Genomic DNA, 25,008 nt, shown 5'->3' with positions numbered 1-25,008 from the left:
TCATGCACTTTCAATTGTCTTGAAGCATAAGCAATCACATTGTTTTCTTGCATTAGCTCTGCACCCAAACCCGAATAGGATGCATCACAGTAGACAATGAAATTCTTACCTTCCACTGGCAAGGTAAGGATAGGCGCGGTAGTCAACAAAGTCTTGAGTTTCTGAAAGCTTTCCTCGCACTCGTCCGACCATACAAATGGAACATTCTGCTTAGTCAAGTTCGTCAATTGGAAGCAATAGAAGAGAATCCCTTGACAAATCGGCGGTAGTAGCTAGCTAACCCAACAAAGCTTCTTATTTCTGACACATTAGTGGGTCTCGCCCAATTCATCAATGTCTCAAAATTAGAAGGATCTACCATCACCCAATCCTTCGAAATCACATGCCCCAAGAAGGACACTGCATCTAGCCAAAACTCACACTTAGAGAACTTGGCGTAAAGCTTTTTCTCCCTCAACATTTCCAATACCATTCTCAAATGCTCTTCATGTTCCTTCTTGCTCTTTGAGTATACCAATATATCATCAATAAATACGATCACGAAAAGGTCCAAATATGGATTAAAAATCCCGTTCATCAAGCTCATGAACACAGCAGGGGCGTTCGTAAGACCAAAAGACATCACCACAAATTCGTAATGTCCATACCTCGTTCGAAAATCAGTCTTTGGCACATCCGTTGCCCGTATTTTCAATTGATGGTAACCGGATCTCAAGTCGATCTTCGAGAAGACACAAGCACCTTGTACTTGATCGAACAAGTCATCAATACGAGGCAGAGGATACTTGTTCTTAATAGTTACCTTGTTCAACTGCCGGTAGTCTATGCACATCCGGAAACTCCCATCCTTCTTCTTCACAAACAAAACCGGAGCACCCCAAGGAGATGCACTTGGTCTAATGAAACCTTTGCTCAACAACTCTTGAAGTTGGGCCTTTAACTCTCTTAACTCTGCGGGAGCCATTCTATAAGGGGGTATAGAAATGGGGCGTGTGCCCGGTTCAAGATCGATACAGAAGTCAATATCCCTATCTGGTGGCATACCAGGAAGATCTGCAGGGAACACATCCAAAAACTCACGGACTATCAAAACCGACTCAATCGAAGGTACTTGGGTAGTGTCATCCTTGAGATGTGCCAAGAAAGCTAAACACCCTTTACTAACCATTTTCTTAGCACGAAGAAAGGAGATGATGCGCACCGGATTGGAAGTGTAGTCACCCTCCCACACTAACGGATCTGTCCCAGGCTTGGCTAACGTCACCGTTTTAGCATTACAATCCAAGATCGCAAATTGCGGAGAAAGCCAAGTCATACCCAGAATTACATCAAAATCAACCATTTCTAAGATAACCAAATCTACATAAGTGTTGCTCCCCACAAAGTTCACCAAACAAGACCTATATACCTTTTCAACTACCACAGACTCACCCACCGGAGTAGAAACACGAATAGGCATATCAAGTAATTCACAATGTAAATTTAGACCGTTAGCAAATGAGGAAGATACATAAGAAAACGTGGATCCAGGATCAAACAATACAGAAGCCATGCAATCACAATCGAAAGATTACCTGTGATGACAGCATCTAATGTCTCCGCTTCAGATCTCCCAGGGAAAGCATAACAATGGGCCCTTTCGTTTGTTTGTCCGTTGCCCCTACCATGTTGTGATGTAGTGGCTCCAGTTTGCCCATCACCTCGGCCGTTTTGGTGACCACCATTTCCTCGACCACCACGTCCTCCAGAAAAACGGCCTCTACCATGACCACCTCTACCTCTAACTATTGGGGGTCTGTAACTCTGTTTTGGACAATTTCTCCTAATATGTCCAGTCTCCCCACATCCATAACACTCTATGGAGTCAGGCATAGGTCTCTCGGAGAAGTGTTGACCAGTCTGAGGTGGTCCCCCAACTACAGTCTGTAGTGAAGACTGAATTGGTCGGACTGAGTAACTTCCCGAACCCTGTCCTCTAGTGTAAGAACCATTAAACTCACCTCCCTTTCAAAACCTTTTTGATGTCGATGTCATGGTGAAGTCGTCTGGCTTCACTCCTTCCACCTCTATCACAAAGTCTACCACCTCTTGGAAGGATTTTGCCGTAGCCGCTACCTGTAAGGCCGAAATCCGCAACTCTGACCTCAACCCCTTCACAAACCGGCGAATCCGCTCTTGTGGACTGAAACAGAGTTGAGTGGCATACCTGGATAATGCATGAAACTTAGCCTCATATGCATTAACCGACATTCTACCTTGCTCTAGATCAAGAACTCATCTCTTTTTCTATCTCTCAAAGTCCTTGGGATATACTTCTCCATAAACAAGCTAGAGAATGATGCCCAAGTCATAGGCGGTGCCTCTGTTGGTTGACACTCAACATGTGACCGCCACCACATTTTGGCGTTCCCTTGAAGCTGATAACTCACGAACTCAACACCGAACCGCTCCACTATACCCATCTTATGTAGTAGCTCATGACAGTCAACCAGAAAATCATAAGCATCCTCAGATTCAGCACCCTTGAAGACTGGGGGTTTCAATTTCAAGAACTTACTGAAAAGTTCATGTTGATCATTTGTCATTATGGGCCCCGTAATCAGACGTGGAAACGTGCCTATCTCCAATAAAGCATCCATACGAGGAGCCATAGTAGCCGTATGTCGTATCTCTGAAACCGGAGGTGTTGGTGCAGAAACCACTGGAGGTGCCTGACCCTGATCAGATAACCCGCTAAGATAAGCAAGAACCTGATTGATCATCTCTGGGGTAGGTTGGGGTGGCAATTCCTCATTTTGCACTTGTTCACTCTCCGTTTCCTCACCCTCTCTTATCACTTCCTCAGTCGGTGGAGGAGTCACCGCCCTAGTACCAGATGGGCTCGGTGCTCGTCCTCTTCCTCTAGAGGACGTCCTCCCACGACCTCTACCACGGCCTCTTGCCGCTGCTCTTCCTCGAGCCACAGCCCCAGTGGCTGGCTCAGACGTTTCTTGTCTTGCCGGTGTTGTTTTTGGCGCGGTCATTGCTCTAGTTCTAACCATCTGCGAAAGAGAGTGAAGATGGTCAGATACCAATTCGTATCGCCTAGATACCAATTGGACTCAAGTAGTAGCACGAAAGAAAGAATGAAAGAGTGAAATTTTCCTAATGTCTTATAGCCTCTCAAGGAAAAGTAAAGGCGTCCCCCTACCGTTCCTTAAGACTCTACTAGACCTGTTCTTGTGTGATGAGACCAACAAACCTAATGCTCTGATACCAAGTTTGTCACGACCCAAATCCGAGTGGCGAATGGCACCCACACTTACCCTCCTATGTGAGCGAACCAACAAATCTAAACCTTAACATTTCAATACAATATCGACAAAAAGTAATGCGGAAGACTTAAACTTATTAATAAAAACCAATTCAATAACTATTATTCCCCAAAATCTGGAAGTCATCATCACAAGAACATCTATGATCGAATTACTAACTAAAAATGTCTAAGAAGCTAAAAAAAATACATAAGAAGTTAGTCCATGCCGGAAGTTCAAGGCATCAAGACTTGAAGAAGAAGATCCAGTCCAAGCTAGAAGCATTAGCTCACCCTGAATTTCCGATGTAATAAAGACTGGCTTGAATTATGGTTGAGTCGAAGATGATGGCACGTTTGCTGCACTCCACAAATAACAAAGGAAAACATAAAAGTAGGGGTCAGTATAAAACACGGGTACTGAGTAGATATCATCGGCCAACTCAAAATAGAAAACAGTATATATATGAGATAACATCATAAATCAACTAATATCCTTAGCATGCAGCATTTACAATTACCATAACCCTTGGTCACAACACCAAGCACATCAATGAGGACTCACGCCTCCTCATCATACTCATTTGGGAATTAAGTTCATTAGATTGAATTCATTAACATATTTAAAGATTCATTATCTTTATTCCCCTCGTGTCGGTACGTGACACTCCGCTCCTCATACAATCCTGGTGCCGGAACGTGGCACTCCGATCCTCATATACTATCCTGGTACTAGAACGTGGCACCCGATCCATATACTATCCTGGTGTCGGAACGTGACACTCCGATCCTCATTCCATCCTGGTACCGGAACATGGCACCCGATCCATATACTATCCTGGTGTCGGAACGTGACACTTCGATCCTCATTCTATCCTGGTACCGGAACGTGGCACCCGATCCATATACTATCCTGGTGTCGGAACGTGACACTCCAATCCTCATTCTATCCTGGTACCGGAACGTGGCACCCGATCCTCTATTTCTATCCTGGTACCGGAATGTGGCACTCGATCCCCTAATCTCACCACTTTCGTCATCAAGCCTTCTTTTATACCAAGGCATCATCATTAACAAAGTAGATTAGGGTTTCTTTTCAAGATTTGGGATTCATAACTTCATCATGCTTATTTATTCACAATTACATAATCATATTCATGCAAGCATACAATTAAGCATATAGAGGAGTTTACAATACTATCAATACATATCATTCGCTATTAAGAGTTTACTACGAATATCGTAAAATAACCATAACCTACCTCCACCGAAGAATTGAATCAAGCAAGAATTTCCCAAGCTTTGTTTTCCTCTTCTCTCGATCGTTTCTCTCTCTCCCTTCTTGTTCTTTCTCTTTTTTTTTTATTCAAAACCCTCTTTATCTTACCCTAATTAGCATATAATTAGGTATAAAAGATGGAAATAGTAGTCCACTAATTAACTCCAAGTTACCTCTTTATCCCCCAAGAAACTGAGTTATTAATGTTAACCCACGAAATTTATAATTATAGCAGGAATAGTCCAAAACGTCCCTTAAAAACTTAACCAGAAATCCGACTCCAACTGGGATTACGCAACCTGTGACGGTCCGTCGTGCCTGCGACGGTCCGTCATGCAGGTTCGTCATGGACTAAATTTTCTTAAAGAGTCTGTGACGGCCCGTCGTGCCTATGACGGTCCGTCCTGTACTTCCGTCACGACGATCAGAGAATCGTTCCCTGTACCAACTTTTCAAGAGTTTAAGTGTTTTGAAACAAGAGCTCACGATGGCCCATCACGCCTGTGACGGTCCGTCCTGCCATTTCGTCACGAAGTTCAGAGAGTCGATTTTCAGTACCTAATTTCAGAATTTCTAAGTGTTTTGGAACGAGACACCCTCGACGGTCCGTCGTGCCCACGACGGTCCGTCGTGGTATCCGTCGTTCCAGCCAGTTTTTCCAGAATTAAAATCTGCTGCTCAAAACGACTAAACAGGTCGTTACACGTATATACTTGAATCAAGAATTGATAATTCATGTTACACACAAATAACAATATATATAGTTGATTCAAACAATTTAAATGTGAAGGTGAAGCAAATGTACATGGATAAAGCTAATTTAATGGTTGTAATGACAAAATACAAAATAGATCATAGCTTGAATTTTTGAGTTATAATATTTGATAACAAAAGGTATGTGACCAGAATTATTGTGTTGTAATACACTCTTTTTTTACTTTTTGAATATTTAAGTGTTAAACATTGTTAGTTACAAGTTGATACATCACTAGTTTGCTGCCTATGTGTTGGCTTCTTAGATCTGTGTATCAATTGTGGTTATTATAAAGAACCATGTACATGTTTATTCGTTCTTCTTATTATTTGTAATCTATCATTATAGAGGCATGAATAATTAAGACACATACTTTTTTTTAATGTATTTGTTAGTATATTAATCATGATACACTTCTATTTAGAACTTGATATATTACGAGTTTGTCGCAACTGTGTTGATTTTTAGATTTGTGTATCAATGTGTGGTTATTATAAGTAACGAGTACATGTTAATTTGTTCTTCTTATTTTCTGCAATGCATCATTATAGAGGCATGAGTAATTAAGGCACACATTTTTTTTGTTTCATAAATATATTTATTAATATATTATTCATGATACATTCTAGTTACAACCTTATACATTACTAGTTTTTCGCATATGTGTTGAATTTTAGATCTATGTATCAATTTATGGTTATTATAAAATATCATGTACATATGCCAATTCACTCTTCTTATATTTTTGTAATGTATCATTATGGAGCCATGTGCAATTAAGTCATACACTTTTTTTGAGTGTGTTTATTAATATATTTGTCATTGAATACATTGTTAGTTACAACTTGATACGTTACTAGTTTGTCGCATATGTGTTCGATTTTTTTAGATCTATGTATCAATGTGTGGTTATTATAAAGTATCAGGCATATATTAATTCGTTCATCTTATTTTTTTTGTAATGTATCATTATAGATGCATAAGTAATTAAGTCACAAAGATATGAAAAGTTTATATAAGTCAGTTGATGTATATCTGACACATAAGATTTGTTGTGAACAATAATATGTTAGACCCTAGGTTGTATTTATGGTCTATTACGAATACTGTTAATAATGTATCTTGAACTTTTTTTTTTCTTTTATTGAAAACGATACATGAAACAATGCTTCTTTTTACTATACATGGTACACATAAAGCTATATATTAGTTTATTTTTTTGAAGATTGTTCTTGGAGCTTGAAGACATCTGTTAAAAAAATCGGATATATTCAAATTGAGGTACTACAATCTTGAACATAAAAGAATCAATGCCGGATAAGGACGATTTACAAGCTCCTGAATGCATTTTTGAAGAAATTTTCTTGCCACAAAGAAGTAAAAGGATGTCTGGACGACCAAGAAAAAGAAGAAAGAAAAATTTAGATGAAAAGCTAACACAAAGTGTTGTGGACATTGTAAATAAGAAGATCACAATCGAAGAACTTGTACTTTCTTTTTCGAAATATAGTTGAGGAAGTTTTCATTTAGAATATTGTGATGTTTCAGATTAATAATTTTCAAATTGTAATCGTTCAATTTATAAATTTTTCACTGTTACAAATATATACATTACAAAGTATTGTTAGCTTATTAATTTCTGATACAATAAATTGAAATGTTACAATTTTCAGTTTTATCTATATTTCTAAATGGTAATAATTTGTTCACATGGTAAAATTATATAAAATTTTAAGAATTTGATACAAGCTATTATGTTTCAAATACATTATTTATATAATGTATGATTTTATGTTTGATAATAATGTATCTGATATAGAGTGATCGCAAAGTGTTATGTGTAAATATGATAAAGTGTAGTTATTAATGTATCACAACAAAAAAGAATTAAGTTATAAAGATAATACGTGTTTAAAATAAATATTGTAGTGATTAAATATTAAATACAATATTCAATATATTGAGCAATCTCAATACTAAAAGAATTTTTATATATTTATCAAAAATTTATAGATGAAAAATAAGTACCATGGACAAATTTAAAAAAAACAGAAAAAATGGAAAAAACGATGAAAAAAACCCAACAAAGTAAAGATGATAAAACAATTTAAAATTAATTTTCTGGAGAGATAAATCTTTTAAATTCAAATTAGGATGAAGTGATAAACATAATGGAGAAATTAATTGAAAAGATCACAATAATTAAAAAATGAGAGAGATTTGTCGAGTGAAATTAGAATGTGATAAACATGGAGGATATGGGGAGTGAGAATTATGTATCTAGAAATTGTTGTGCTCAAAATAAGGGATTTTGAAATTTTTTTAAAATAGTAGGGAATATTGAAAATTATGAAAACAAAATGTGTGTATATATATGTAATTTTTCCATAATTTTATTCTTTTTATGCATAATTTTCTTAATTGTTATCTTCGTTGCTATTATATTTTAAATTAGTTTATACTTTTCAATATTTAAATATATTATTTGATTTGGACTTGTAAATATTTATGAATTTTTTTATTTTGTAGTCGAACAGAAGTCACAGTTACATTAGGTCGAAAATTTTATCAATTTACTTTGTAAATATCTTAATTTGCATCAAAATAACTATAGCCTTGAATCTTATCAGATTGAATATATTGATATTTCAATAAAAATATTTTGTACTCATGTAAAATTAACCGCTCAATTTGAAGATGGTTAGCTAAACACATGAAAATCAAATACAATATGATGACTTTCTCTTCTAAAGGCGGGGGTGAAGACTCCATTGCGGCATTAAGTAAGGAATTTGGGGAAATCAAGGCGCATCCACTTCGTCATCTCAGCCTATTTATATGCAATAGGTAGAAAAGATTCTGCCTTTCTAGCCTCGAATAGTGGACTTCACATTTAGTTAACATTTATAATTTACAAGTTCCAAAGCTATGACCTAGATAAAAGTAAAAATATATTTGATCTCTTTTTCAATCATTGTATAATTTTAAGAAAATCGAAAGAACTAATTAATTAAAATTGAAATAGAAGAATCAATTTTATCTTAGTGTATTTTGGTTTATAATTTTGATAAATCAACATATAAGGTTTAATTATTTTTAATGAAATACCAAATCATTCCTACCTGTGATTTTACAAAAAATATATTGTTATAATGAATTCTATTTTATGTTATAGGTAAAATGTTATTATACGAAAATAAGTAATATAAAAAAAATATTACTTTTTGAAGAAAATCAGTCCATTATTAAAAAAATCACCTTAAAAAATAATCGACCCTCATAGAAAGATTTAAAGAAAGAGAAAAATAAATTAAAATAACTTTAATCAAGTGAATTAACTAAAATAAATAAACAAATATGACATATGAAATGAACACGTGGAAGTAGTGTAATGTTTTTGTTCTTATATAAACACCAAAACAATTTCAGTTACTTCACTCTTTTGGCTCTTTCCGTCTAAGTGTGAAATGCACTGAGCTAAGCTACCTCTTCAATTTCTTCTACTCTCATTCTCACCGATTCAATCCACATTTTTCATACTTGTTGCTGAGGAGACGGAATTTCAGTATGGACGGAGGTGATACTTATCAAACGGTGAAAGACGATTCCGGCGACATCGCCGGCGGTGGTGAAACGGTCACCATCAAAATCCGATGTGTCAACGACTCCAAATTATCTGTTCAAGTCAGCCTCGATTCCACCGTCGGATTATTCAAGTCCATCCTTTCCCAGCCGACTGATATCCCTGCTGAGGAGCAGAAAGTTATCTATAACGGCCGGATCTTAAAGGATGATCAAACCCTAAAAAGCTGTGGTAATAATTAATTTCTCTTATCTAAATATTTTTTTGCTACTTTATTAGTAATGTTGAATTATTTGTGTTTACTTTTTATTACTCATGTTGCTGATCAATCAATCAAATGTACCTCAATTACGAACTTGTTAGGGTTTGTGATATTAATGTTGTAAACATTGTTAAAAAATAATTATTTAAAAGAATATTTGTATGTTTTGTAACTTGTATGTTATATAGAGGTGCATGTTAAATATCTGAAAGTTCAGATTTTTTTTGGGCTTTAACTACTGAATGTAGAGAACTGTACTTCGGTTGGCTTAGGATTGTATGTTAATGCATTTTCCTGTTCTGAGGAGTAATTTGAATTATTTGTTCATTGTGGAAATAATGCATTGAGAATTGTTTTAACAAGAAAAAGAAATAATGCATATAGAAGTTGTTTCCTGAAATGGAGGAGAATCTGGTTTTGGAAAATAATTCATTGGAACTATTAGTGGGTGTTGAGATTGTGGATATTCTTAGAATTTAGAAGTATCTTCTTTGACGGTTGTGAAGGAGATATCCTGCAATTGAAGGGAGTAGTAATTTTTGAAAGCCTACATTCGACTCCTACGTACAATACTTGACGTCATGAGCTCATTCGCTCCATCTTTATAGGTAGGATTACGTTGACAAAATATTCCTTAATTTCTCGATTTAGAAGTGCAAATTTAATCTCTGTGTGCAAATTTAACCTCTTTGTTTGTGTTCTTTCCAGAATAGATGGAAATAATCGATAAGTTGTGTGTTAATGCATTAGGACCAAATTTCGATTCTAATAGATTTAAAGTCTTGCTTATTTGTTGCAATATACTCCCTAATCTGGCATGTTTTTTCTTAGGATAAGAAATAGGTAAAGGTCAATAAGTGGAAAAAAGTAATATAGAGGAATGAGCAGTGGTATTGGGATTTATTTTGCTTTTATTAGAGTATGAAGTTGTGTACTTGGATCTGCAATAGCAGGAAATCGGCATATTTGTTGCAGTTCAGTTTCCATTTTACTACGTAGATTTGATTTAGCATGTATTCTCTTGTCTTTAACATGATGCTACTTAATGCCAATTATGTTGATCTGATTCATGATTGATTACTTATAACCACATAAGATTCTGCATCGAGCTTTGGAATCTTATACTATCAAGATGCATGGAGCTTCTATTTTATCTGCTCTCTTGTTGCATGTTATCAACTGTCAGAATAAGAGTCATAGTAAATTTAATTTTAATATTTGTGGTGAGCAGGTCTGGAGGCAGACCATACAGTTCATCTTATTCGAGGTTCTGTCGCAGCTGCTTCTGCTAGTGCAACCAATGTTGTAAATCCAAATGCTAATCAGGATGCTCCCAGGGTTGGTTTTCCCACTACAGGGGGGCTGTTTGTCTGAGTCAGTGGAGGTCCACTCTTTTCTGGACTTGGAAGTAGAGGTGGTTCGTTTGGAGCTGGACTTCAAGATTTTGAGCAGGCCCAGCAACATGACTCCAACATGATGAGAGAGATATTGAATATGCCTCTAGTTCAGGATCTAGTGAATGACCCAGAAATCATCTGCAACTTTATCGTGAACAGTCCTCAAATGCGAGAGTATGTGAATCTTAATCCTGAGCTCCCACACATATTCAATGACCCTGCTATATTTCTCCAGATATGGGAGGCTGCACGTAATGAACTCATGCATGAGACGATAAGAACTATTCAATGGTCATTGAGCCACACTGAATCGTCTCCTGAGGAATTTAACATGCTAAGGCACATGTATGAGAATGTCGAAGAGCCATTTCTGAATGCAACAAGCATGGCTGGAGATACAAGAAATGATTCAGGGACAAACCCGTTCGTGGATCTTTTGGGAGCCCAGGAACAAGGTAGAAACCGGTCAACTAACCTTCCAGCTAATGGTTCTGACACAACTGCTAATCCTCATGCTCCAAACTCGAACCCACTTTCGGATCCTTGGGCATCAGCTGACTGTAAGTTACTTGCAAGTTTGTGGATCTAATTCTATTTGCCGCTAGATTTAACCTTGTTACTTCATCTCCTATCTTGTTCACCAGGGTCTTCTGCATCTTAAAAGAAACTTTTTATCTCTTTCCTATTTCTCGTTCTGGAGATGCTTTCATGCATCTTTACAGCTTGGGTTCCATGAAGTCATCATACTAATGCAATTTGTGCTTAGAACTTGAACATTTGAACACCTGTTCTCTGTAGCTACTTTTTTTTCTTTGTTTTTCTCTGGTAAAAATATTTCAAAGTTTAGCATATTTTTGTCAGGATTTCTTAAAAACAATTTTATACTTTTAACTATATCAGCTAATGTCTTATGCATGTAGCATTCATTATCTTGCTTCCCCCCCTTCCCCCTTTTTCAACTACTTTTGATAAGCGAGGTATTGTCTTTTTACTCTATTTTGCAGTTGGAGGTGACCAAATGAATACCGCTCCCAGATCAAATGCTTCTAGGAATATTTGGGGACCCTCTCCTGGTGGTTTGGATGACATAGCAGATTTGCAGCGAATGCTAGGTGGCATACCTGGCGCCTCTTCTGAAAATCAGTTAATAGGATACCCATCCATCTCACAGATAATGCAACACATAAACCAGGTATTTATTTATTTAATTTGTACTAAAGCTTACAAACAGTAATCGAGTTTAAGGTTTTATTCTTTTCTCTCCTGGTTTTCTTTTTTTTGTTGTTTGTGATGGAGAATTTCTTGTCAAGCATCTCATTTCTTGAGTATCTTTGTGGTTAGATTATGGGGCTCGACCCCAACTCTGATCCTGGGGATATGATGCCAAATCCTGAATTAATTCATCAGTTGATGTCCTCAGAGAGAATGCAGGTAAAGAATTTTTGCCTGCTGTCTTTAAGTTTTGCTTGTTGGAATTGTATAATCTGTAAGTGGTGCATGCAGTGTGGCAAATCTAGAAAATCGAGTATCACTCTCTTTTTGATACATAAAGGTTAATGATAACTAAGAACTCAATGAGGTAAAAGTTATGTTAGAAATATGTTTAGAGCCTGTTTGGATTGGCTCTGGGCTTAGTGTAACCATTCTCATTAGTGGTCGTACTGATTACTGAAATGGCACTAAATATTAATGCTGGGCATCTGTAAGGAAAAGGAATAAAAAAATTTACTATGAAAAACAAAGGGGAAAATAGCAACAGAAAAATTCAAACAAAAAATATTGTCTATTTGTTATTCGTTTCTCTTATTGGACACCATTGAACTACTTTCAACCCTTGCAATTACTTTTTTAGATTCATTTTCTTACTAATCTAAAGAAGCTAAGCTCCGACAATGTTAATTTATCAAAAATAAACTTTACAGATTTTAGTGTCAAGTATGACATGATAGACATTGTCCTTCAGATTTTATTATTTCAATACAGAACTATACTTCAGATTTTATTATTTATGTGTCTACAGACTTTATTGTTCATTGAAACTGTTTTCATCATCATTTCATTAAATATTAGAATATTAATATGTCTATTTATTTCTCTTGAACATGATGTATGTTTTTATGTCAGATTACTGTTAAGTGTCACTGTCATGTTTTCTGAGCACAATATAAGACATTCCGGATTGAACATTTTTCATCTATATAATTAAAAAGTCATTATATTGCCCATTCCGAGGTACCAAGGGTTTAAAAGAGAATCCTTCTGATATGTGTCTGGAAATAATTGTTTTTTTTTTTGAAAAAAAAATTGTTTTATTCATCTTCAACAAAAAGACGCGTGATTTTATTCATATGTTTCTGGACATAGAGCATGATGTGTGCATAATTCTTCGAGTATGTTCTTCCATCATTCCTTTCTATTTTTTACAATCGTTCTTTTTCCTTTTAGGAATATCAGGTACAACAAGGGCCATTTCCTTACCTTGATCAGCCGCAATCAAACCAGTAAGTATGGACATATATCTATGGATTTTCACTTGGCTGGAGAATCTCACACCTCCTGATTCAGCTGATATGATGATATGCATCTCCTTGTCTCATTATTACTCATTGTTTCTTGTCCTATAAGTCACCAAAGGAAAAAGAAATATTACTTAGATTCATATTTCACTTGCCAAAAAATAGTCTATGACTTTCTAATTAGGTTGGATAAAAGATAAACTTGTAAGTGGCTCGAGATTTTTACTCTGATTATTTGGATCAATGGGGTAATTTTCTGCCTTGCGTTTATCACTTCTGACAAAGTATCTTTTCCGCATGCAGAGAACAAGATCAGGACGAAGCTGACGAAACAGGTAATATCATTCTATATATTTCCCAATTTGATATCCTTGTAACTGTAAATATACCCTTAGGTTTGGAGGGAATGATCTCTTGATTTAGGAGCAAATAAATCCTCTTACAATATTTTACAAATGTTACTTAAGTCTAGTATTTTAATGCAAAACTAGCCTATTAGGAGCAATACACTTAATATTTTTGTGATGCACATTAATTGTGATGTTTCATATAAATGGACAACTTCTTTGTATTGTTACATGGTATATGAAATTTGAGATTTTACAAGGGCGACAGAACTGATTTGGATTTATACCTGTTAGGAGTTTATTTTTTTGTTAAAAATATTGATTGAAATTTATAGGTTGAGAATGCGGGTTTGGTGGGAATATAGAAGACACAAATTCAGATAAAATATATAAATGTCAGAAATGAACTGTACAAAAGAGTGTATTAGTATGAGAATAACGAGATGAGATATAAATTTGTATCCGGAAAAGGTGGTTTATTGTGGGGATATGTATAATACTATTTTACACTTATGAATAAGCTGAAGAAAGGTTGGATGATGAATGCTTATTTTAGATGATACTCTTTAATTGGTGAAATTAGCGAGAAAGTCAACTGAGGTTGGAACAGTTGGAACTGTGACGAAGAACTCTGGTTTTAGCCTTTTATAGGTTAACTAGAAATAAAACAAACTACCTATAAAAAGTAGAAATTTGACAAAGTATGTTCACTGCAAGTTATAATAAGATCACTCGAATGAGATCACTAGATGAGATAGTGGTGCCCAAATGTAGAGAGTGGAAATATTTGCTCTCATATTTGAGGAGAATGATATGATTGATGAAGATGTGACACAAGCTAAAAGAGGATTGTGGAAACGGAGGAGTGCTAAGACAGTTTTGTTATACGTGAACGCTTAAACACAAGTTGTATGCAACGGCAGCGAGATCAGAGATGTTATATGGGAGTGATTGCGAGTAATGTAAATCCATGTGTATCCACAAGATAAATTTCCTAAAAATTGCGTGGATATATAGTCATACGGGGTCATTAATATTAGAATTATCACATCTGACCCAAAAAAACACATGAGAAGATGAGAGTCTGGCTTTCTATGTCCTATGTAGACCTCCACATGCATTGGTCAGTATGTGCGAAAACATGATGATTGAAGGTGATAAAAGAAGAGAGGGATAGAAAGTTGTATTTGAGAGACTTGTAGATCTCGACATCAATATGAATTTAATGTCAGATCATAATACAATAGAAGCAAAGAATCTATACATGAGTTACTCTTTTATCAGGTCAAGTCTTTGGTAGGAATCTCTTTTTGTTGTTGGATACTTGTTTGTTCGACTAACGGGATTTAGAGAAAGTCTAGTTCTAGGCAAAAATCTTAGTGTTTATTTTTTAGAGTTAGGGAATCTAATAATTGTGGGTGATTTTAACCCACATCAACTGTGGGTGACATTAATAATTGCAGAATATCAGAACGGGGCAATGGAAGTGGCGAGGAACGTGGTTGATAGTACTCTAGAGAGGGCAAGTTTGCATGAATTCCCCGGATTAAATAATTGTTAGTTTATTCTCGTCTTTCTCATTCTCTCTCTATATATCTCGTACTTAACTCGGATTCTCATATTCCTGTTGACATCTTATTGCAGTAGGCCCAGAGGAATTATATGCTATGCTGTTTCTCCAGGTCGTTAGACTACATCGGATTCTTTGACAGTGAAGAAGCACTTATTGCCGTGGAGGAACTTGAAGAAGACAGTGGAGAGTAGTGTATGTATATTCTCTTTTTATGACTATATATATAGAGAGAGAGAGAGAGAGAAATCCAAATGAAATTGTTGATGTAGACAGAAGAAAAGGAGATTGGTGGAGGAACTAGTTCTTCAGCTCATTGTACATGCTATGTTAAATTGTTCATTATCTTATGATTTTATTGCCTACTTTCCAGTAGCATTTTGTTTTTGCTTTGCTAGGTGGATTCAATTTGATCATAGAGTATTCGTGCAAGGACTATGCATCGAAAAAGGGTCAAAAATACCTCTAACCTACCCAAAAAACCTCACAAACATTTTTATCTAAAAATACTGTCAATTACTCTATTATTTTTGGTTCAAATATACTCCTCTTGCCCTCCCCCCTTTGATTAAAAAATGCCTTTATAATATTAATAATGTTGTATCTAGAATTCAGTAATTTTCCTTCAACAATCTATATATCCATAGTCCAAATCCTCAATTTTCCTATTAATCAAAAGTGATAAAAAGATTTACATCACCTTTTAATTCTTAGAATGTTATTAATAATATGTCTTGTTTTAAAACCTGGTTAATTTTTTATTCTTATATTTCATAATTGTGGCCGGCAATTGCATTATTACAGTTGATATTTGGTTGCATAGGATTTCTAAGAAATTGTAGGTACTTGATGATACATAAGGTGGTGAACCTTCACTAATACTAATTAGTCTAATTAAGAATTGGAGGCACAAAATATCGAACAAAATATTTCACTTAGCTTCTATAATTAGAGCTATGTATGTACTCTTGTTTTGTATCTCTAATTTTTGTTGTAGTGATTGAATAAGTTTATACCTACTCTACATAAAACGTCTCATCTCGCGCATTACCTCTCAAAACATTGTGTTCAAGTACGTCCATAATAATTTTATTTGGACTTTGTTGAAACGTTGTTACTTTTTGAATTGTACTAAAAATATGATCAGCTACTGGCAGAGTTCGATACCAAAATAAAAACTTTACGAATCTTAAACATCACTTTATGAATCTTAAACATCAAAAGGGATTCTCTCTAAAAACATACATCAAAACGGAGGTTCGCCCATTTATGAGGTAACTATAACTGTGATCCTTTAACACTGTCATTCCCATTAACCCTCACTCACTTCATCCAAAATAATACATTACGTCAACTTTAGAAGGAGTCCGTGCCATACAATTCTTTTTATATCTTTCTCAATTTTAAATGCATTATGAAGTTTTTTCAATAATAAAAATATGAAAAAACCTGAGCATTGTTTTCATAAAATAAAATTTTCTATTATTTGCTTGCAGCAATAGTAATAAACTAACAATACTAGTAGTAATAAACTAGTAATACTAATAGTTATAGTAATTTTCAAAAAAAAAATGTTGCGGTTCATTCAAATACGGGCGTACTCTATTATATTCTTTAGGAAAATTAAAACCAACTAAATAAGGCAAAACGACTTCGTTTTTTTTATGAGCACGTTTTATCCCAAAAAAAAATTGAATTCATCATTTTCCTGAAATAATAAAACAAGAAAACCAGTAAATATCCAAAGAACTTGAAGTGAACAAGATAATATGTTTTGTACCTTTGAAAGCGCACAACTCCAAAACTTATGACCATAATTTCTAGGAGTCCTTAATGTTTTCATTTTGCAAAATACTCTTTGCTTTTACAAACATCTAGTTCAATTGAATATATAGACTTTTCGAATTGTTAAAATATAACTATTAAATTTAAAAAATTAAACTATATATATAGTATAAAAAAGTAAAAGCTGAATGAGAAAATGTGGAGCAAATAATGCATATTTATTATTGAAGAAAGGAATAAAACTTCATATGAGGAAGAAAAATATGTAGATTAAAGTAAGGAAATAATATAAAGAAATTATAGTTCCCCTATTTTAAAGGTTGTGAATATTTTTTTTGCATGGATCTGGAGTTAACAAGGATGATCAATATTAAAGATGATAGTTATAGCTCGTCCATTTATGAATGAACCGTCCATTTTGGTGTGTTATAAGAGTTTCTCTTGATGTTTAGGGTTCAAGAAATGTCAATTTTAATGCTGGACTTGCTACATGCATGCATGCTATCCTTAGAGAAATATGATAAGCTGTATTGTCAAATGATCAATGAGTGTGAATTGAGAATTTTGTTGTGGTCTAATGATTAATAAATTAAGTGGGCCGAGAAGTACGATATCTTAATTTTAAAATACAATAAAAGTAAAAATAATAGGTTATTTTTCCCTAATTGTCCCTAATATTGATGGGGAAAAAAATACATGATATCATATTGTTGATGGAAGATAACAAATATTCTATAAAATTAATCAAGATAATCAAATATACGATATTTGCAACTTTCCTTAAAAGAGTATTTGTATCAATTCTGTCAAAGAAAAATTGTTGACTTCATATTATGCAATGCTCTTGCTGGTTATTGATTGCCGGAAGTTAAGGATCTAATTTAGATGGTATGAACTTTTCACTTTCTCCTTGAGTATCACAGTGAGCTTTCGTGGCAGTTGAGGACTGATTTTAATAGAAATTTTATGTCACGATACTAATTCTTCAATGGGAGGACTAACTACTAACTCAACTTAACCCGTCATGAGTAGTTATGAAAATCAAATTATGAAAGAAACAACTAAAAGCAATTTAAAATTTGTTTGAGTTTTCATAAACTCAACCAATAGTTAAAACATTGTAAAATTTAAGCACTTGAAACAGAAAGTGGAAGTACAAAACTTTAATTAGTCAATAATGAGGATGCAACCGCGAAAGCTAGAAAACACAAGCTAATAGTTTAATGTATGTGTCTTAAGACATGGATAAGAAGATGTCAGAAGAATCCATGACAACCTTAAAAGTAGTTCATCCTTGAATTTGAAGATCACGCTTCCTTCAAGAGGTCTTGTATATCAATCGTCTGAATATATCTTGCACTCTATAAGAAAAAAGCAAGTGAAATATCAATAAAGATCATATTATACTTAAAGGATTACATATCTAGTTTCAAGCATACGTAATTATAATATAATATTAGTATAACTTACATAAATCCTATAGTATAAGATTAAAATTATATTATATCCCTACTCTTTTCAATATGTTGCGCTAAAACCAAAAATAAATCTGAAAATCTAATTAAATTTCATAAATTACGCTTAAGTATCTTCTTTATCAATTAGACAGATGTTAATCCTAACAAAACAAAGAAATTTAAAATTCAAATTCCTTCCCTTTTCTTTGTTGAAGAAACCTTTCAAAGTGATGAAGAGATACAATGTTTTGATGTGTGCAATTGTGTGTGTTGAAGATAGAAAAAGGGACCATTCTCTTAACGTATATACTTGAATCAAGAATTGATAATTCATGTTACATACAAATAACAATATATATAGTTGATTCAAACAATTTAAATCTGAAGGTGAAGCAAATGTACATGGATAAAGCTGATTTAATGGTTGTAATGACAAAATACAAAATAGATCATAGCTTGAATTTTTGAGTTATAATATCTGATAACAAAGGGTATGTGACCAGAATTATTGTGTTGTAATACACTCTTTTTTTACTTTTTGAATATTTAAGTGTTAAACATTGTTAGTTACAAGTTGATACATCACAAGTTTGCTGCCTATGTGTTGGCTTCTTAGATCTATGTATCAATTTGTGGTTATTATAAAGAACCATGTACATGTTTTTCGTTCTTCTTATTATTTGTAATCTATCATTATAGAGGCATGAATAATTAAGACACATACTTTTTTTTTAATGTATTTGTTAGTATATTAATCATGATACACTTCGTCATCTCAGCCTATTTATATGCAATAGGTAGAAAAAATTCTGCCCTTCTAGCCTCGAGTAGTGGACTTCACATTTAGTTAACATTTATAATTTACAAGTTCCAAACCTATGACCTAGGTAAAAAGTAAAATATATTTGATCTCTTTTTCAATCATTGTGTAATTTTAAGAAAATAGAAAGAACTAATTAATTAAAATTGAAATAGAAGAATCAATTTTATGTTAGTGTATTTTGGTTTATAATTTTGATAAATCAACATATTAGGTTTAATTATTTTCAATCCAACCTATGATTTTATAAAGAATATACTGTTATAATGAATTCTATCGTCGTTATAGGTTGAATGTTACTATACAAAAATAAATAATATAAAAAAGTAATTACTTTTTGAAGAAAATCAGTCCATTATAAAAAAAATATCACTCTAAAAAATAATCGACCGTCATAAAGAGATTTAAAGAAAAAAAATAACTATAATCAAGTGAGTTAATTAAAAAAAATAAACAAATATGACATATGAAATGAACACGTGGAAGTAGTGTAATGTTTTTGTTCTTATATAAACACCAAAACAATTTCAGTTACTTCACTCTTCTGGCTCTTTCCGCCTAAGTGTGAAAAGCACTGAGCTAAGCTACCTCTTCAATTTCTTCTACACTCATTCTCACCGATTCAATCCACATTTTTCATACTTGTTGCTGAGGAGACAGAATTTCAGTATGGACGGAGGTGATACTTATCAAATGGTGAAAGACGATTCCGGCGACATCGCCTGCGGTGGTGAAACGGTTACCATCAACATCCGATGTGTCAACGACTCTAAGTTATCTGTTCAAGCCAGCCTCGATTTCACCGTCGGATTATTCAAGTCCATCCTTACCCAGCCGACTGATATCCCTGCTGAGGAGTAGAAAGTTATCTATAACGGCCGGATCTTAAAGGATGATCAAACCCTAAAAAGCTGTGGTAATAATTAATTTCTCTTATCTAAATATTTTTTTGCTACTTTGTTAGTAATGCTGAATTATTTGTGTTTACTTTTTATTACTCATGTTGCTGATCAATCAATCAAATGTACCTCAATTACGAACTTGTTGGGGCTTGTGATATTAATGTTGTAAAACATTGTTAAAAAATAATTATTTAAAAGAATATTTGTATGTTTTGTAACTTGTATGTTATATAGAGGTGCATGTTAAATATCTGAAAGTTCAGATTTTTTTTGGGCTTTAACTACTGAATGTAGAGAACTGTACTTCGGTTGGCTTGGGATTGTATGCTAATGCATTCTCCTGTTCTGAGGAGTAATTTGAATTATTTGTTCATTGTGGAAAATAATGCATTGAGAACTGTTTTAACAAGAAAAAGAAATAATGCATATAGAAGTTGTTTCCTGAAATGGAGGAGAATCTGTTTTTGGAAAATAATTCATTGGAACTTTTAGCTGGTGTTGAGATTGTGGATATTCTTAGCTAGCGTTTGGCCATAGATATTCAAATATTTTTGGCAAATATTATTTGGATGAAAAATTGGGTGAAATTTTACCATGCGTTTGGCCATAGAATTTGAGAAACATATTTCAGTTTTTTAAGAAATATGATTTATACCCATAAGTTTTTAAAACTATCAAATTAACCATAAATTTGTATTACATAGCACAATAGAAATCTCACGTAACAAGATTTATGACTTCCGCAACAAATCAACAAGAATCATTACAGTAAATATTCGTATAGTGAAAAGGTTTTGGTACAAATCATGATAATGAAAATACAACTAATATAAATTCGGGAAAAAAAAGAGAAGAAAATAAAAGGAAATAAATATTGCAATCACTGAAGAACCTATGCTTTCTCATCTGAAAGAGTTCAACCTATTCTTTAGTATTATCTTCTCACATTTTATGAACAATCTCTTCTCGATGAGCTTGCATTTTCGAATCAGATGATCGAGAAGATGAAGCGATGTTGTTACCCTGAGCCAGTAGTTCGTCACTTTCATCAACAACCATATCATCATTTTCATATTCATTGAATATTCCATCACTACTTTGGTGTTCACGTAAAAAATTATGCAATACAGCGCAAGCAATTACTATTTTCACCTGCATGTCACATTCATAGTTCATGCCTTGTCTTAGTATTCTGAATCTACTTTTCCATGCACCAAAATTTCTTTCAATTACATTGCGCAGAGAAGCATGTCTATAGTTAAATAGCTCTTTTCCATTCTTAGGCTCTCTTTCACTTCCTCGGTAGTCCTGCAAATGATAGCGCATTCCAATAAATGGAGCTAAAAATCCTCTTGTGATCCGTAGACCAGCATCAACAACGTAATATTTATCTACCAAAATAAAATAAATGCAATTCATGTTTTATTTAGTAGCTTGTTCATTAAGACTAACTGTAATAAAGGAATGTATGAAATCAAAAGAATGCATGTAGAAGGGAGCTAATTGAATTGGTTGGTGTCAATAAATATATTATTTTTGTAAAATAAAAAGTTAAGGGTAAAAATTGAATTTCTAAAACTTTCCAAATAATGAAATTTGGCCCAAATACTAGATTTTTCTAGTATTTGGGAATTTGGAAAACTTGCCAAAAAAATTTGCCAAATAATAAAAAAGTGTATGGACAAACAAAATTTGCCAAGTTTTTTCCCAAGTTTTACTTGCAAAATTTATGGCCAAACGGGCCCTTAAAATGTAGAAGTATCTTATTTGACGGTTGTGAAGGAGATATCCTGCAATTGAAGGGAGTAGTAATTTCTGAAAGCCTACATTCGACTCCTACGTACAATAATTGACGTCATGAGCTCATTCGCTCCATCTTGATAGGTAGGATTACGTTGACAAAATATTCCTTAATTTCTCGATTTAGAAGTGCAAATTAAACCTCTTTGTTTGTGTTCTTTCCAAAATAGATGGAAATGATCGATAAGTTGTGTGTTAATGCATTAGGACAAAATTTCGATTCTAATAGATTTAAAGTCTTGCTTATTTGTTACAATATACTCCCTAATCGGGCATGTTTTGTCTTGGGATAAGAAATAGGTAAAGGTCAATAAGTGGAAAAAAGTAATATATAGGAATGATGCAGTGGTATTGGGGTTTATTGGGCATTTATTAGAGTATGAAGCTGTGTATGTGGATCTGCAATCGCAGAGAATCTGCATATTTGTTGCAGTTCAGTTTCTATTTTACTACGTAGATTTGATTTAGCATCTATTCTCTTGACTTTAACATGATGCTACTTAATGCCAATTATGTTGATCTGATTCATGATTGATTACTTATAACCACATAACATTCTGGATTGAGCTTTGGAATCTTATACTTTCAAGATGCATGGAGCTTCTATTTTATCTGCTCTCTTGTTGCATGTTATCAGCTGTCAGAATAAGAATCACAGTAAATTTAATTTTAATATTTGTGGCGAGCAGGTCTGGAGGCAGACTACACAGTTCATCTTATTCAAGGTTCTGTCGCAGCTACTTCTGCTAGTGCAACCAATGTTGTAAATCCAAATGCTAATCAGGATGCTCCCAGGGTTGGCTTTCCCACTACAGGGGGGTTGTTTGTCAGAGTCAGTGGAGGTCCACTCTTTTCTGGACTTGGAAGTAGAGGTGGTTCGTTTGGAGCTGGACTTCCAGATTTTGAGCAGGTCCAGCAACATGACTCCAACATGATGAGAGATATTGAATATGCCTCTAGTTCAGGATCTACTGAATGACCCAGAAATCATCTGCAACTTTATCGTGAACAGTCCTCAAATGTGAGAGTATGTGAATCTTAATCCCGAGCTCCCACACATATTCAATGACCCTGCTATATTTCTCCAGACATGGGAGGCTGCACGTAATGAACTCATGCATGAGACGATAAGAACTATTCAATGGTCATTGAGACACACTGAATCATCTCTTAAGGAATTTAACATGCTAAGGCACATGTATGAGATACAAGAAATGATTCAGGGACAAACCCGTTAGTGGCTCTTTTGGGAGACCAGGAACAAGGCAAAAACCGGTCAACTAACCCTCCAGCTACTGGTTCTGACACAACTGCTAATCCTCCTGCTCCAAACTCGAACCCACTTTCGGATCCTTGGGCACCACCTGACTGTAAGTTTCTAGCAAGTTTGTGGATCTAATTCTATTTTCCGCTAGATTTAACCTTGTTACTTCATCTCCTATCTTGTTCACCAGGTTCTTCTGCATATTAAAAGAAACTTTTTATCTCTTTCCTATTTCTCGTTCTGGAGATGCTTTCATGCATCTTCACTGCTTGGGTGCCATGAAGTCATCATACTCATGCAATTTGTGCGTACAACTTGAACATTTGAACACCTGTTCTCTGTAGCTACTTTTTTTCTTTGTTTTTCTCTGGTAAAAATATTTCAAAGTTTAGCATAATTTTGTCACGATTTCTTAAAACAATTTTATACTTTTAACTATATCAGCTAATGTCTTATGTATGTAGCATTCATTATCTTGCTTCCCCCCCTTACCCCCTTTTCAACTACTTTTGATAAGCGGGGTATTGTCTTTTTACTCTATTTTGCAGTTGGAGGTGCCCAAATGAATACCACTCCCAGATCAAATGCTTCTAGGAATATTTGGGGACCCTCTCCTGGTGGTTTGGATGACATAGCAGATTTACAGCAAATGCTAGGTGGCATACCTGGAGCCTCTTCTGAAAATCAGTTAATAGGATACCCATCCATCTCGCAGATAATACAGCACATAAACCAGGTATTTATTTATTTATTTATTTATTTTGTACTAAAGCTTACAAACAGTCATCGAGTTTAAGGTTTTATTCTTTTCTCTCCTGGTTTTCTTTTTTTGTTGTTTGTGATGGAGAATTTCTTGTCAAGCTTCTCATTTCTTGAGTATCTTGGTGGTTAGATTATGGGGCTCGACCCCAACTCTCATCGTGGGGATATGATGCCAAATCCTGAATTAATTCATCAGTTGATGTCCTCTAAGAGGATGCAGGTAAAGAATTTTTGCATGCTGTCTTTAAGTTTTGCTTGTTGGAATTGTAGAATGTGTAAGTGGTTCATGCAGTGTGGCAAATCTAGAAAATCGGGTATCACTCTCTTTTTGATACATAAAGGTTAATGATAACGTAGAACTCAATGAGGTAAATTTATGTTAGAAATATGTTTAGAGCCAGTTTGGATTGGCTCTAGGTTTTTAGCTTATAAGCCAAAAGTCATACTATTTTTGCCACACTGCATGCACCACTTAATAGCACTTTTTTGTTTTACACATATACTAGAAAAGTGCTTTAAAAATATTTTGACTTAAAAATACTTAAAATAAGTCAATCCAAACGGGCACTTAGTAGATTTGTCGCAAACTTACACCTAGAGGTAAATAAGTTAAATTACAGCTTAAAAAGGTAAAAGTATGACTCCTTCCATTTTCAATTTATTTGTTTGGTTTTGACTTGGCATGAAGTTGTAGAAAGTAAAGAAGACCTTTGTGTGGTCTTAAACTAAAGATAGGTAGAATTCATAACATCCTTTAATCTTGTGGTCTTGTGGTCTTGAACATGTGAAAAGTTAGAACTAAAAGAGTTGTCATAACATGAAAAAGACATTCTTTTTTAAATAGACTAACAAAGAAAGTAGGATAAACAAATTGAAATTCAGGGAGTATTAGAAATTTGCTTAGTAGAATTGGTGCAGAAAGAGCTTTTGCAGATTGATCTAGTGAGAACTTGAATCAGATTGTTTTAGAGAGATTGTCAAAGATGCACCAAGAGGTCACAGGCTAATCAATTGAGATTATAAATGTAGTGTCTCTATGTGTTTAAAATGTAGATGCGGTCTTAGTGGCTTGGTGTAACCATTCTCATTAGTGGTCGTACTGATTACTGAAATGGCACTAAATATTAATGCTGGGCATCTGTAAGGAAAAAGAATAAAAACATCTACTATGAAAAACAAAGGGGAAAATAGCAACAGAAAAAATCAAACAAAAAAATA

The 25,008-nt window shown here is 34.3% G+C and overlaps 2 protein-coding genes and 1 long non-coding RNA gene across 3 annotated transcripts; 2 read left to right on the top strand and 1 right to left on the bottom strand.

Moving 5' to 3' along the window:
• Positions 1-10,829: 10,829 nt before the first annotated feature.
• Positions 10,830-12,724, top strand: LOC138342131 (ubiquitin domain-containing protein DSK2b-like). The gene is made up of 4 exons (XM_069294320.1): positions 10,830-11,127; positions 11,572-11,759; positions 11,909-11,998; positions 12,692-12,724. The coding sequence occupies exons 1-4, from the start codon at positions 10,830-10,832 to the stop codon at positions 12,722-12,724; spliced, it is 609 nt and encodes a 202-aa protein (XP_069150421.1).
• Positions 12,725-13,010: 286 nt separating this feature from the next.
• On the top strand, positions 13,011-16,300 carry LOC138342301 (uncharacterized). The gene is made up of 4 exons (XR_011215152.1): positions 13,011-13,068; positions 13,387-13,418; positions 14,894-14,986; positions 15,075-16,300. It is a non-coding gene; the product is annotated as an uncharacterized lncRNA (long non-coding RNA).
• A 4,606-nt stretch (positions 16,301-20,906) lies between these two features.
• Positions 20,907-21,383, bottom strand: LOC138342130 (uncharacterized). Its single transcript, XM_069294319.1, has one exon. The coding sequence runs from the start codon at positions 21,381-21,383 to the stop codon at positions 20,907-20,909; it is 477 nt and encodes a 158-aa protein (XP_069150420.1).
• Between the last annotated feature and the right edge of the window lie 3,625 nt (positions 21,384-25,008).

This window comes from Solanum lycopersicum, chromosome 2, assembly GCF_036512215.1.
Source record: "Solanum lycopersicum chromosome 2, SLM_r2.1".
Taxonomy (NCBI): domain Eukaryota; kingdom Viridiplantae; phylum Streptophyta; class Magnoliopsida; order Solanales; family Solanaceae; genus Solanum; species Solanum lycopersicum.
This window is presented reverse-complemented; position numbering and strand designations above follow the sequence as displayed.